Below are 15440 nucleotides of genomic sequence, written 5' to 3'. Positions count from 1 at the left end.
GTGGCTGCGGATTTGATCTATATGCTGCCTCCATAGTCGCCTGTCGTCTAACCTCATGTTATATGATTTAGGCCCTGTTATTTGTTCTATTTTCCCCGATAGCCATAGGAAACCCTCAGAAAAGTTTTTTGTGAACTCCAGGTCCCCGATGCTAAAGGACCTGATGCGGATGGTTGGCTCTTTCATTGTTTCTGGAGCATAGTTTGGGTGAAGCTGGTCCAGGACTGATTGGAGCCGGCGGCCCATGAGGAGTTCAGTCAGGCTTCTCCCAGTTGTTGCACTGGGCATTATATGTTGGTACAGGAGGAATTTGTCTACCCTGCCTTGCCAATCACCTGGGCCTAGTCTCCCTAATGCCTCCTTGGCAGATCTTACCATCCTTTCAGCCATACCATTATTGGCAGGATGAAAGGGTACTGAGAGGGCATGTCGTATGCCCTGGTCTGCCAAGAATCCCTCAAACTGGGTGGCAGTGAATTGCGGGCCGTTATCCGAAACAACTATGTCAGGTAGGCCATGAGTAGCAAACAGTTTCTAGAGCAACTTAATCACTGCCTCTGCAGTGGTTGTGCCCATTAAAATACTTTCTAGCCATTTAGAGTACGCATCTACAATGATGAGAAATGTTTGGCAGTGAAATGGCCCTGCAAAGTTGATGTGGATTCTAGACCAAGGGGATTGGGGTCATTCCCACTCCAGGGCTGGTGCCTTTGGGGGTGCTGGCCATGACTCTTGGCATGATTGGCATGTAGCTACCCACTCCTGTATCTCCTGGTGCATTTTGGGCCACCATACAAAACTTTGTGTAAGGCTTTCATCTGGACAATCCCCGGATGGCCCTCATGTAATGCCCTTAGGATAGAATTCTGCAAACTGGGGGGGTATGATTACCCAATTGCCCCACAGAAAATACCCCCCTTGAGCAGATAGTTCATCCTGCTTAGCAATAAACGGCGCAAATTCTACACCTACCGGGCCTTTAGGCCATCCTCTCCACACCCAGTTCAAAATAGTTTTAAACATAGGATTTTTAACTGAGTGTTTGGCCACTTTGGCAGAAGTCACAAGTCAAGGTAGTCAATAAGCAGAACTGGGTCACCCGGTATAGGATCATCCAAAAGTTCAGGCAAAGGGAAACAGCTAAGGGCATCAGCATGCCCCATAGTCTTTCCAGGCCAGTGGGAGAGTTTGTAGCTGTAAGCCAAGAGGAAAATGGCTCACCACGTGAATCTTGGGGACATGGCCACAGGAGTTGGACGATCCCTGGCCAAAAGCCCCAACAATTGCATGTGGTCAGTCACCAATTCAAAATCCCTCCCAAATAAGTACTCATGGAATTGCTTGACCCCGACAACTGCAGCCAGTGCTACCCTATCCAGCTGGCTGTAGTTCCTCTCCACACTAGACAGTGTCCTGGAGAAATAGAGCTATCAGGGCTTTGGTTCTATTCAGGAGGTGGTGGCTGAGAACTGCCCCCACACAGAAGGGAGAAGCATCGCATACCACGATAGGCAATGTGTCATTATACTGGATCAGGAAGCTGTCAGCAGAAAGCAGCCGCTCAACTGCCTGGAATGCAGCAGCGTCTCTGTGCCCCAAGCCAATGGGGATCACTTTGCCAGAAGTTTCTGGAGAGGTTCAGCCACCATAGTCTTGTTCTTGAGGAAAACGATGTAGAAGTTCAGCAACCCCAGGAACACCTTCAGCTCAGTTTGATTCTTTGGTGTGGGTACCTCTTATATAGCTCAGATTTTACTTTTAGTCGGGTGAATGCCCTTCCCGGTGATTCTATACCCCAAGAGTTCTACTTCCCTGACTCCAATTTGGCATTTGCTGCCTTTGATGTGGAGTCCCACAGAGTGGAATTTTGTAAGCACTTCCCATAGCTTGGAGTAAAGCTGCTGCTCAGTGCTGGCAGTTATCAGCACATCATCAAAGGAAGGCACCACCCCAGGGATTTTCAATAAGGGTTGCTCCATGATGCTCTGAAAGGTTCCTGGGATGACACTAACCCCGAACTGCAGGCGGTAACATTTAAACGCCCCCCTCCCCATGCATTACAATGATTTGAACCTCAGCAGTAGTGCCATCTACCAGCAGCTGCTGATATGCCTGCACAAGGTCTAATTTTGCAAATATGATTCCGGGGCCTAAGGAATGCAATAAGTGTTGGATGACTAGTACAGGGTAGGCGCTTTGCTGAAGCGCCTTATTAATTGTGCACTTATAATCAGCATAGATGCGCACAGACATATCTCCTTTAATGCGGGTTACTATGGGGGGGGGGTGTCTCCCATTTGGCATGGTCGGGTTTGAGGATGCCTTGTTGGATTAATTTGTTGAGTTCCAAGTCAATTTTGGGTCTTAGTTGAAATGTAACCCTCCACAGCTACATTCATATGGGGACAATACTAGGGTCCATGCTAGAAGATATGGGGGTGCCCACATACTTGCCGAGCTCTGGGCTGAAGACGTCCTGGAACTCTCAGATCAAGTCATCCACAGTGGTGCTGGTGATAGCATTGATGCCAGTAACCCCCAGTCCGAGGGCACTGAACCAGTCTAATCTGAGCAGGTTTGGGAGGTTATCGTCGATGAATGTTGGGGACAGCCTTCCTTGGAACTTGTGGTATTTTATGTTGAATGCTCTGCAGCCCAACACAGGAATCCAATTTCCTTGGTAGTCGCTCAGTTTTAAATTTTGCTGGGTCAGCTGCCGTTTCTGGAACCTCAGTACTGCCTTTTTTTAATGCTTACCATAATATGATGGTCACTGAGGACCCTGTGTCTATCTCCATCTCGCATGGCGACCCTTCGATTTGTATTGACACACTTAGCTTCTTTTGAGATGGTGTGCTGGCTTGGCCGATTCTTGTTTGGATGGAGCCTGGAGCTCTTGTCATTTGCCCCTTAGGCTTCCACAAGTCCTGTTTATACTGCTTCAGTGCATCTGCCAGGGCAGGCTTTGGGGTATCCCAGCAGCTGCTGGACGGGGTGCCTGGCAGACTATAGCTAAGTGCCCTTTCCCTTCACACCTTCTGCAGATGGCATCCCAGTATCAGCAGGAGGCTCGTGGGTGCTGACCTCCACAACTGGCATAAAATGACTTTTTGCTATCCTGGTCGGGGGCCCTTCTATCAATCTGATAGACCTCATCCTCGCTTTCTTCAGATTCATTGTCCTGGTAGTCCTCCTTATGCATGGTGGGTTTCACCACTGCTGGGGCTATGCTGTGTCAAGTACCTCATGGCCACAATGGCTGAGAAATAGCGCCCTTTTCCGGTTGTCTGACAACCCCAGAAGATCATTTGCTTCCATGAAGCACTTGAATTGGGTCATGTAAGTGTCCCAGTTTTCTTTTGCTAGGTCAAAGGGCATAGGTGAGTGGAACGCAGACATCATTGCCACTCTTTTTCTGCTCAAATTTGGTATGCAAAATCGCCATTGTTCCGCAATGTCCGCCTGATAGGATATTCATTGTCAGCTTTTTTTGCTTCAGTACTCCTCTCCAAATCCCACCTTCATTGCCAGTGTTAAGTTGGGAGAACGAGTAGACTGGAGACAGGCTTCAGACAACAGCTCTTTATGCAGCAACTATGTACAATCCAGCAGCTAGCCTCTGTGACAGTTTGCCCTTATATAGGGAGCTGCCAGAGGACTCAACCAAGCATGTTGAGCGGGACTAGCCTAAGAATGTATTTTAGCGAAATTTTAATGGGTTTTAATCGGTCTTTGACCGTTTTAGTGATTTGGCCACTAAATATTTGCTTTTAATTGTTTTTAAATAGTGTTTATTTATTATATTTATATTATAGTGGTATGTGTATTTTAATATTGGCTGTACACCGCCCTGAGTCCTTCGGGAGATGGTGCGGTATAGAAATGTAATTATAAATAAATAAAAAAATAAATGTTTGAGTATTTTTCCCGCTCAAACAACAGGCCAGATAGAAAACTATGCAAACTGTCAATATCTAACACTCTCTCTTCCCTATCCACAATCATAGGTGAGGGTGGTGGATCCCAGAATCATAGAGAACTGGGAGGCGGTTCCTTGAGTAGCAAGGAGCAATGAAAAAGAGGATGGAATGTCATCAAAATTCAATACCGGCAAGTAAAAGCCTACTGGGTTTACCTGTTGCATGATGGTGAAAGGGCCCACAAGTTTAGAGTCCAACTTCTTTAATGGCTTGATTGAAATTAATCGAAAGTCATTTTTTGCCCCCTTCTGAAATTGCTATCTAGGAAAGTGATGGCAAACCGTTTCAGCACCAAGTGTCCAAACCAGAACATGTGCATGTGTGCGCATGAATGTGCGCTGGAGTGCCAGAAACCTGAAGACCAGCTGGCTGGTGTGCATGCATGCACCAAAAACCCGAAGACCATCTGGCCGGCATGCACATGAACACCAGCCAGCTGGTCTTCAGGTTTCTGGCACTCTAGCATGTGTGAAGATCACTGGCCGGAACACATGCACGAGCCAGAAACCAGAAGAGTAGCTGGCGACAGCGTCTATGTCCACAGAGAGGCTCTGTGTGTCACCTCTGGCATGCATGCCATAGGTTCGCCACCAAGGGTCTAGGAGCTTTTGCTGTTTTCAGTCTTTGGCCTGAGCAATTGTTCCTTTAATAGGTCACGAGCTGCTTACTGTTCCTGCTGCACTAGGAACAATTCCTTCCTGGCTGGTTGTAGGTAAAACCCTTCCAAGTAAAATGTTATTTGGAATTGATAAGTGCATAAAACTGCTGAATTCTGCTAATGGGAGTTCTCTTGGCTGTATACATGCTCTAACATCTGATTCTGTTGTAATACAGGTAGTCCTTGACTTACAACCATTTGTTATGACCTTCTATGGAGACTGTCAGTCATCCAGCTCATGGCTGTCCCAAAGGTGCTTTTTCAAAAGGCAATTGGACTTTGTTTTACCTTGAAGATGTTTTGCTTCTCATTCAAGAAGCTTCTTCAGTTCATGGATGAGAAGTGAAATGTCTTCCAGGAAAAATAAAGTCCAATTGCCTTATGATTTATGACCGTTTTTCACACTTATGACTGTTGCAGCATCCCCATGGTCATGTAAATAAAATCAAGACACTTGGCAACTGGTCCATATTTATGATGGTTGCAGTGTCCGGGGGTCATGTGATCCTCTTTTGCAACCTGAGAAGCAAAGTCATTGGGGAAACCAGATTCACTTACCAAATAACTTTTACTTCCTAACTTTTTTACTAACTGCAGCAATTCACTTATCGATTGTGGCAAGAAAGGTCAGAAAATGGCCCAAAACTCAGTTATCAACTGCCTTACTTAGCAATGAAAACTTGGGGCTCAATTGTGGTCGTAAATCGAGGACTACCTGTGCCTGGATAGTTTTCTCCACCAAAGTTCCCCCACTCCTTCTGTAAGGTCCTGCCTCTACTCCCCATTCAAGAAAGTACGGACTCTTGAGATAGAAGCATTTCTAAGGAACCTTTTATTGAAAGGAAGTGATTGCAGGACAAAAGCAAAGCAGGCTGCAAGGTCCCCTTAGGCAATTCCATTAGGATAAAGGAGTTAGAAGCCCCTTCCCTCAGTCTGATGTTGAATGAGCCAATCCACAGGTGTGAAGATGTTGTGAAGATCGTCATCCTAGGAAGGAAATAAGGGACTGTTCCCAGGCTTCAGAACTGAGGCTTCAGAACTGAGACCAAACAGATGGCCCTTACACATTCCCCAAAGGTAAATCAAAGCACAGGGCAGATAGGTGTCAGAGCTAGGGTTATAAACTAAGGGATAACAGGATATATAGGAAACAGAAAGAGGGTAATAAGTGAATAAATGATCCAGGGCCCCCTCTCTATAGAAATGGCAATATCACGATAGGGATCTGACACTATCACACAAACAGAACTGAAGAATAAAACAGGTTTTAGGATTGAGAAGGCGATCAAATACCTGGGTATCAATATGACAAATATGAATTGTACTGTATGTTATTTCACAATAATTATGTTAAGACATAGAATGAAGTTTTTAAAAATATATTAAGATGGGACAAGGTACAATTCTCTTTCTCGGGGACAATTTTGGTGATTAAGATGAACGTTACTTTTGTTTCAAATAATACCTATCTTGACAACTGAAGTGTCATTTAAACAATGACAGAAGGTCATATTTAAGTTTGAATGGCAGGGGAACAAAACATGAATAAAACACAAGGTGCTACAAGATGTGAAGGAAAGAGAAGGATTGGGTTTACCTGATTTGAACTTACATTTTGCAGCTTGTTGTTTGGTTTGGATGGAAGAGTGGATAAAATATTTGTTGAGAAATAGAAGTGTTTTGGAGTTACAAGGATACAGCCTGAGAATTGAGTGGCATGGATACTTGTGGCACAATGAAGGTAAGGTTAATGAGGAGTTTAATAATCATTGTGATAAATGTGCCATACTGAGAATATGGAACAGTTACACACCAGCTTGTGCCCAAAAACACCTTTGTGACTTTCAGTACAAGAAGCATTTCATAGATGAGAAACAGAAATAGAATCTTAAGATTGGAGGGGAGCTTGTAGGTCTCCTACTCCAAGGCGGGGGGGGGGACCTTATACCATCCTAGTCAAAGGTTGTCCAAGCTTCTTGAGTTGTTTTCCTCTTTAGGATTTTCATCCAAGGAATCTTTCCCAAATTCTATCTGACTTTGTTAAAATCAGCTCTTCTAAAATCTAAGACTCTGGTATCATTGTTTTCTATAGCTTGTGCTTGTGTTATGTTGAATTCTAGTATGACATAGTCACTCTCACCCAAGGTTACTGCAGCTTCAACTCCCTCTATCACTTCTTCTCTGTTTGTGAGAATTAAGTCCAGTATGGCTGTCTCTCTAGTTCCCTCCTCTACCTTTTGGATAACGAAGTTGTCAGCTAGGTTGTTCAGGAACCTATTCGATTTCTCACTTGGTGCAGAATTAGTCTTCCAATTGATGTCGGGATAATTTAAGTCCCCCATTACTATTGTGTGTTTTCTACATATATATTTGTTAGTTGGTTGGCAAAAAGTACATCTATTTTTTCTGCTTGGTTGGGTGGTCTGTAGCATACACCTATGGCCATGTCATTCTTTTTTTTCTTTTATATTGACACATATTCATCCATATGCAGATTTTTTTTTAATTTACATTTATATCCCGCCCTTCTCCGAAGACTCAGGGCGGCTTACAGTGTATAAGGCAATAGTCTCATTCTATTTGTATATTTATATACAAAGTCAACTTATTGCCCCCCCAACAATCTGGGTCCTCATTTTACCTACCTTATAAAGGATGGAAGGCTGAGTCAACCTTGGGCCTGGTGGGATTCGAGCCTGCAGTAATTGCAAGCAGCTGTGTTTTAATAACAGGCTATCTTACAGCCTGAGCCACCACGTGAAACAAGTGAAAGAATATATGATAAAATGAGCTAAAAATGTTGATTACAGTATAGAAATGGATCAATGGGAGAAAATTTATTTATTAGATTTTTATTCCACCTTTATTATTTTATAAGAAACTCAAGGCAACAAACATACCTAATATTCCTTCCTTTCATATTTTCCCCACAACAACAATCCTGTGAAGTTGGTTGAAGTGAGAAAGAATGACCAGCCCTAAATGACTGGTAGCTGGCTTTCATGGTGAAGGCAGAATTCACCATCTCTTGATTTCTAAGCCAGCATTTTAGCCAGTAGAGCATACTGACTCTCAGTATTTCATTATCTGGTTTCCATATGTGATTGAAAGGATTGAAATGTACAATATGTTCTAATCTTAAAGATTTTTTTTAATCAAATCATCTATTATTGGTATTTGTCACCAAAGAAATTTCCTGTAATTCAGGTACTCTTAATCTTTGCTGGAAATGCTAATGAATGGAGATTTCAACATCTGATGGATGTCTAAAAAAGCCAAAATATGTAGATATAAATATATACATTAATTCAGAAGATTATAAATTCAGAAGATTTATAAAGACTAAAATACAACCTAAACCAGATGTTTATGTTTTGGAACTAAAGAACGGGCAACTAGAAAAAAATTCACGGGACTTTTATATATGACACCCGTGGTGAGATTATTATATGCCTCAAAGTGGAAAGTTTAGTTGCTACCACAATGTGGAGGGACAGTTGGTGAAGATGGCAGAGATGGCTAAACTGACTTGCTTGTTTAGAGAAAAGACAACATTTATATTTATGGCTGCCTGGAAATCTCTAATGAACTTTTTACATAAAACAGAAAAAAATGCATTTATGACTTGTGGTTTGGAAGATTAGGAAAAAAAGGGTTAAGAAAAAGCGAGGGTGCTTTGTAATCACAGATTAAGGGATAACTTTGTAATAATATTTGAATTTGCTATAGAGGGAACTGGAAGTTTCTTTCTTTCTTTCTTTTTCTTTCTTTCTTTCTTTCTTCTTTTTCTTTCATGCTTGTTTCTCTCCCTCTCTTTGTTTTCTTTATTCTGTATTACTTTTTTATTCTCTTAAGAATATTTTATATTCCCTTAGAACTTTTAATAAAATGTATATATTAAGAAAGAAATCACAACCAATCTCAAATGGCTAATTTATCATAAGGTATTAGAATTTTGTCAAAAGGAATGCAAGATAAAATCAGAAGAAGATACGATGGCAGAGGAAAATGGTTTATCAATGCTTTTCTTATATTCTATGTATTAAAAACATTTTATGTAGATACAAGAACATTTAGGTTTGAGCACTGCAGTATTGAGTTTGAAGCAGAATTGGGTATAATGACTATTTCATTGCTAAAATGTATAAACTGTTACTTAAATGTGCAGCAGAAGAAAAAAGAGATTTTGAATGGCCAAAGATGGAGAGATTCAGTGACTGCCCACAATGGAGAAATGATTGGTGAAGATGATGAAACTTTTGAGGTTTCTGTGAACAGAGAAAAGACAATGCTGACAAGGAATCTTTGTAATTTTTTTGCATGAAATGGAAAAGGAAAGAACATGGGGCTGCCTTTGAAGTGCACCCGGAGGCTGCAGCTAGTCCAGAATGCAGCTGCGCGGGTAGTAACGGGAGCCACTCGTTGCTCCCATGTAACACCACTACTACGCAGTCTGCACTGGCTTCCTGTGGTCTTTAGGGTGCGCTTTAAGATTTTGGTTATCACCTTTAAAGTGCTCCATGGCTTAGGGCCCGGGTACTTACGGGACCGCCTGCTGTTACCTCATGCCTCCCACCGACCCATATGCTCACACAGAGAGGGTCTTCTCAGGGTGCCGTCCGCCAAACAATGTCGGCTGGCGGCCCCCAGGGGCAGGGCCTTCTCTGTGGGAGCTCCTACGCTTTGGAACGAACTTCCCCCTGGTTTACGCCAAGCGCCTGATCTTCGCACGTTTCGCCGTGAGCTGAAAACGCATTTATTTATTCAAGCGGGACTGGACTAAAAGTTTAAAAAGTTTTATTTAATTTTAACTGGGGTTAATTATTAATTTTAGGTAATGGGGTTTTATCATTTTAATTGTAATTTTAAATTTTGGCCTATTTAAATAAGTTTTTTAATTAGTTTTTATTGTGTATGATTTCTGTATTTTCATCTGGCTGTAAGCCGCCCTGAGTCCTTTGGGAGATAGGGCGGTATAAAAATTTGATTAAATAAATAAAATAAATAAATAAATAAAACATTTATACCTTTGATGATTAGATAGAATACATTATAGGAAAAAAATGAGTTATGCTATAACTATAAAGCAGGAGGTAAATTTATAATTCTACTTATAACTGTTGTAAAGAAAACCAGAAGCTACTTTGTACTTTCTTTCTTGTTTTGTACTTTTAGTTCTTTTCTTTTTCTTTTCGTCTCACTTTATATTAATTTCTACTAGTCTTTTTATCTTTTCCTTAAAAGTTTTAATAAATTCTATTTTAAAACAGCAAATGTTGGCTCCCATCTTGAATTTGGATGAGGAAGCTACTTGCGTTCTGAGTTTGCTAAGGCCAGCAAATCCTTGAGTCCCTGTTTTCCTGGTTCATGGCTCTTACGGGGACCGATCTACGGGAGACAATGAGCTCCAGAAACCACATCGCAACCATCTGCTCCGATGCTTCACTCTATGAATGCGTGAACATAGATATGCTCATGCATAATACACTTACAGAGAGTGGGCTGCAGTTCTTGTGCAAAGGAAGCTGTCCTCATAATCTTATTCGCAAGAGGAACATTAAACACTAACACAAAGAAGAGGGTTTTTTAAAAAAAAGATTAGTCTTATTTACTCATCACATTTCAAGTGTAGTGATATAAAAGTTTAAAATTCTTCAACAAAAAGAATCAGACAAATTTAGGTACAACATAATAATAATAAAAAAGATTCCACAAAGATTTTCCAGGTACTGGAGCCAAGAAAGGGGATTTCAGTTTCTGCACATCATTTCCTTGACTTCTCTGTGCACAGTGTGCTTTTTGTGGGGCACCGATCCAACTTTAATGCAAAATCAATGCACGGAAAGTAGCAATCAGGGACAACCAAACAGCCGCTCAGCTGTTGAAGTGCTGAAAAGACCCAAACAATCTTCAGTTTAGCTCCTTGGATTTCTGGCTTCAATCCCTGGAATTTTTCTCACCCAACTTTTACCCCCTGGTCCAGTGGGATTCAAATTTTTTTACTACTGGTTCTGTGGGTGTGGCTTGGTGGGCATGGCAGGGGAAGGATACTGCAAAATCCCCCTTCCTTCCCCTTCCCACTGACCTACTTTCCAGCTTCGTTCTCCTGTGCAGGGAAACAAAAGAAGACCCAGCCGATCACCTTGGAGGCAGCAATAGATGACCACACCAATTGGCTGGGAGGCAGTGAATAGATCGATTGGGTGCCCCAGCCTTACAGGCTAGGCCTCCCTGCAGCCCCCTGGGAGCAAAAATGGGCTGTGGAAGGCCCGTTTTTCAGCTTCCCTGGCTCCAGAGGCTCTCTAGAGGCAGGAAATAGGCCCATTTTCACCCTCCACTGGCCTCTGGGAGGCCCATTTTCAACCTCCCCAGGCTCCACGTGCCCCCTGCACTTAACTGGGATCCAGAGCAGGTTACGTGGAGACTCCTGGGAGGGGAGGGGAGGGGAGGGGAGGGTGGGCCAATGACAGCCACTCATCAGAACTACTGGTTCACCCAACCGGATGTAAAATTAACATCTGGTTTGCCCCAAACTGTCTGAACTGGCTGAATCCCACCTCTGCCCTTGTCCTCTTTGGCACCTGATATATTTGGCACCCTGATCCACAGCTGGTTTCCTAGCACCCTCATTCACTTCTCCACCTGCCATCTTTCCACAGTCTCTGCTGCCCTCCACCATAAAGTGTTTTGTCCCCTCCCGGCCTCAGCCACGCGAGCTGGCTAAATGAGCCAGTAATTGAGTTCACGGCTGCTATCAGTCCTGTCAGAGAATCTGCAGCTGCCTGCCAAAGTCTCCCTTATCTTGGGGTTGCCGGGCAACCAGGAACTCAGCAATCCAGGCCGAATGTTCAGCTCAATTCTCCACAAGTCAAAGAGTTCAGCTCACTTCTCCACAAGTCAAATAGTTCAGCTCAATTTTTGCTCGTCACGGAGCAGAAGAGCAGCCAGGGCTGCTTTTATACTTTGTGGTGTATGGCTCCGTGACTCAGCACTCTCTAGGCCTGCCCCACCCCTTCCTTTGTTGTAGCCACCTCTTGTATCTCCGAAACCTGGGATCTAGCCAGGCCTGATTGCCATCAGCTGGGTCTGGAGGCGTGGCCTGCAGGGGGAGAGTCAGGGGATGGTGTCCTCGTTATCTCCTCCACCTGGCCTGCCTCTGGCTCCTGGAGCTGAGCCAGAGGAGCCAGTGCTCCAGAGGTAAGTCCTGATGGCCCTTCCCTCTCACTTTCCAAGTCACTTTCTGGCAGGGCACCCAGCTCGGGGGGCGCAGACACAACATAAAGTATGTTTCCCAATCAATTTCTCCATCGCTGACTTTCCTTTCCTCAATTCCCCATTTGGGACTGACAATAAATCTGGGGCTTTCATGAACTTGCAGCTTCTATGGACTTTGGACTCAAGAAGGACCGCTTTTCACCAGTTCACTTACATAAAATCGTTCACCGGACAAAACCCCAAAAGCTGAGGAAGAACATTGATCCTGCACACTCACCTTTCTTAGTGGCTTCAAAGCTATCGTGGAAATGTATCCTCTGGATATCATAGGTTAAGGTTGTGTTGGGTAACAAAGTTCTATTCCTATTGATGATGTTGGCTGAGAATCGGAATGCTTGTTCCTCGGCGTTCATTACTTGGGCATTTGGGCCATCTGCATATTCAAAGATTCCTCCTGCAAGACAATTACAGACTGTCATGGCCATTCTGCAACTCCAGTCAGGCCCAAGCTGAGATTGCAGTTCCAGAACAAAAGAAAATGGGAAGAAGATACATGAACCCTTAAATGGTACGGTAAAAAAACTAGTTTAGTTTAGTTTAGTTTCCCCCCAAATAAGAGCTACCCAGATAATAAGTCCAATCAGGCTTTTGAGCGCATGTGCTAAAAACAAGCCCCCCAAAATAACCCCCCCAAATAATCCCTCCCCAAAAATATTTAAATGCACGCGCAGCCGGTCCCTGCCATTTCCCCTGGTTAGGGTTAGGGAGACAGAGCTAGAAATTAGGTAAGATGACAAAAGGAGCCCCATCTTGTTCCATGTGCCTCCAAAAATTAGACCTCCTCAAAAATAAGGCCAAGTGCTTATTTCAGGTTTAAAAAAAATATAAGACAGGGTCTTATTTTGGGGGGAAACATGGTAGTTTAGTTTAGCTTAGTTTATTGTTGCCCAGTGAATAACTATGGGCAGCTTCCAACATTAAAATATTGAAATCCTAACAAATAAATATATTTAAAAGAATAAAAACAAAATTGATGGGAAGGGAGAGAACAGGATGTGGGGGGAGGAGTTAGGATTGCCTCTTCATTCAACCACCTTCAAGGTGATGTTCCCCCATCGGGGCCACAGGACATCTGGCAGAGCCAGGTCTTCAGGCTCCTGCAGAAGGACAGAAGGGTGGGACCCAATATCACCTCACAGACAAGATGTTCCAAAGGGCAAGAGCCACAGCCTGGACCCCACCAGCTGGAATTCCTTGACCAACATGGCCCACCACACACCTTCTCGGCTGGGGTGGTTGGAGTGGACCAGTCTCAGAGGGGTGAGACAGTTCCTCAGGTAGTCTGGATCTACATCATGAAGATCTTTAAACCCTTAACTGCACCCAGGAGGAGACCAGCGGACGGTGCAACTCGTGGAGCAGCAGTGTAACATGGGTCACCCTAGGGAGCGCAAGAACTACATCAGCTGAAGCTTCCAAAGGTTCTCCAAGGGTAGCCTGATGTAGAGTGTATTGCAGTAGTCCAGAAGTGAGATGACCAGCACAGAGAATATGTCTCAGACAGTTGCAAACATAGTTGTTGTTTGTCCTAGGCTGGTGCCTATGTAGTGGTGTATGGGAATGACCTTAATAAATAAGGGGAATAAGGGGAGGAGATGCTGCCAAAGGAATTTAAAAGAATGAGGGAGCCCACAAGGGAACAACCGGCAGAGGAAGAAACTTAGAAAGGATCTGCCCAAAGTTATCAGAAAGTAAAAAGTGACAGATTTGTACTTTCAGACTTGCAAGATTTTGTTAATATAGCCATACAATAAAGTAGGAGTAGCTCATCTGGTCATGTTTCTTGTCTGGTCTACTTGGGAAGCTGACAAACTACTGTGTGAATAGTTTCCATTCATCTACCCTGTATTTACTTTAATATCACAGAATGTACAACTTTCTGTTTTGCTGTCTATTCTTGGAGTGAAATACCCTATTTTTAACTAACACTCCTTTGCTATAGATACTAATCATCTAAACAGAATTAATAGGCCTCCTTTAGAATAAAGTGCTGTGCTGGAATTGTAGACCTCGATTCAACTTCTGAATTTTCTGGAAGATTTTTAAGAGATGTTCCTAGAAGAATGTCTGAAATTGCAAGGGGTGGGGTGCAATGAGAGTTTTCTAGCTCTTTGTTTTGTTTGAAAAATTGAGGGTGGGAAAACAGATTAATACCATTTCCTCCCTTAATTCTCAAAGTCCTCTCCCCGGGTGGCTCAACAAGAACTGCCATCAATTAACCATTTTGCTGCTAATTTTCAGTGGCACATTCTTGTGTGCTCTGGGTATTATGTGAGTTGCCCACAACATCTAGTGAAACACCTGGAAATCACAGACAAGGCAACTAAGTTCAAGGCCCTGCCCCAAGGCAGCATCCCAGTCAATGTCAGACTAGCCTCTGTATAAACATACCCACTGAAGGGGAAACCGTTACTTTGGTCATCACCAGATACAAACCAGGAATTCTGATTGATCTGCTTGAGAAAACCAGCCAATGTCAAATCCAAAAGTGTCTTATCTTTCTAAATGGAGAAAAAGCAGGATCTGACATAATAAATGCAAATATCATTGATATTATGAAAGAAGGATGAGAAAAGTGACTACATAAAATGGGGATAACTTCAGTTTTCCTCCTGGTTTTATGTTCTTCCCAGCAAGCAAACCAAGTATCTCTTACCCTTGGAATTCACCTCTGCTGCTGTTCCACTCTTCATTTTTAAAGCAATATTAAAAAAATAGAGCAAACCCTTCCAGTCAGTCTTTGCAGGCCATTCTTTTTTTTTCCTATATATTTTTTTAAAAAAAATTAGTATAATAATTCCATCTTCCATTAAACAGTACATTGTCTGGGTACAAATATCTTTGTGCAGCAATAATCAAAGTTTACAACAGTATTCATTAAATGAATACTAATTCTCTGATTTTACAATACTAATATTGAACATAATAAATATATTCACTTCTCCCTCATAACATGTCTTCTAATAAGAATATAATAGTAATGTTAAACATGCTGATCCTAATAGTAATAATAATAATCATCATAGTGTTTACCTCTCTCTTAACGTATTTTCTATATTTCATTAATCTTGTTCTTTTATTTCCCTATTTCTAACTTCCATTTTTATTTTCTAACCATCAATAAAATAATTCCTATGTTGTGTAGTATTCAGTTTGTTCTTTCTCCTTAATTGCAAGTGTTAATTGTTAAATTGGGCAAATGAGGAGGCACGAGACCCAGCGAGTGACAACAGGTCTTTTTATTAGTGTGAGAATCCAACAAGGGGCAGCGGTGAAGAGTGCCCCTTATATACCCACCTGGCTGAGGCACCAGCCAATTGGCAACGTTTATTTTCCCACCAAAAATCTAACCAATAGATTCATACACAACACTCCTCCCCGCCAGAAGGCACTTTACTCCCAATTTGCATTTATTTGCATACATAATCGCGCAAGAAGCCAGGGCATTCCCTGTGTCTACTGGACCTGCACAATTCAGTTTTGGCGGGGGAGGCATGCTGGTCGGAGGTGCTTTTGGTTCCTCCCAG

At 42.8% G+C, this 15440-nt stretch overlaps 1 protein-coding gene across 1 annotated transcript in view; it reads right to left on the bottom strand.

Moving 5' to 3' along the window:
• The window catches only part of GRIK3 (glutamate ionotropic receptor kainate type subunit 3), a 376315-nt gene that overhangs the window by 167810 nt on the left and 193065 nt on the right, over positions 1–15440 (bottom strand). The window contains exon 2 of the mRNA XM_058195934.1: positions 12131–12307. Coding sequence (XP_058051917.1) covers positions 12131–12307 — 177 coding nt within the window. The remainder of the gene's footprint in view (positions 1–12130; positions 12308–15440) is intronic.

Source organism: Ahaetulla prasina, chromosome 10, assembly GCF_028640845.1.
Source record: "Ahaetulla prasina isolate Xishuangbanna chromosome 10, ASM2864084v1, whole genome shotgun sequence".
Lineage (NCBI taxonomy): Eukaryota > Metazoa > Chordata > Lepidosauria > Squamata > Colubridae > Ahaetulla > Ahaetulla prasina.
This window is presented reverse-complemented; position numbering and strand designations above follow the sequence as displayed.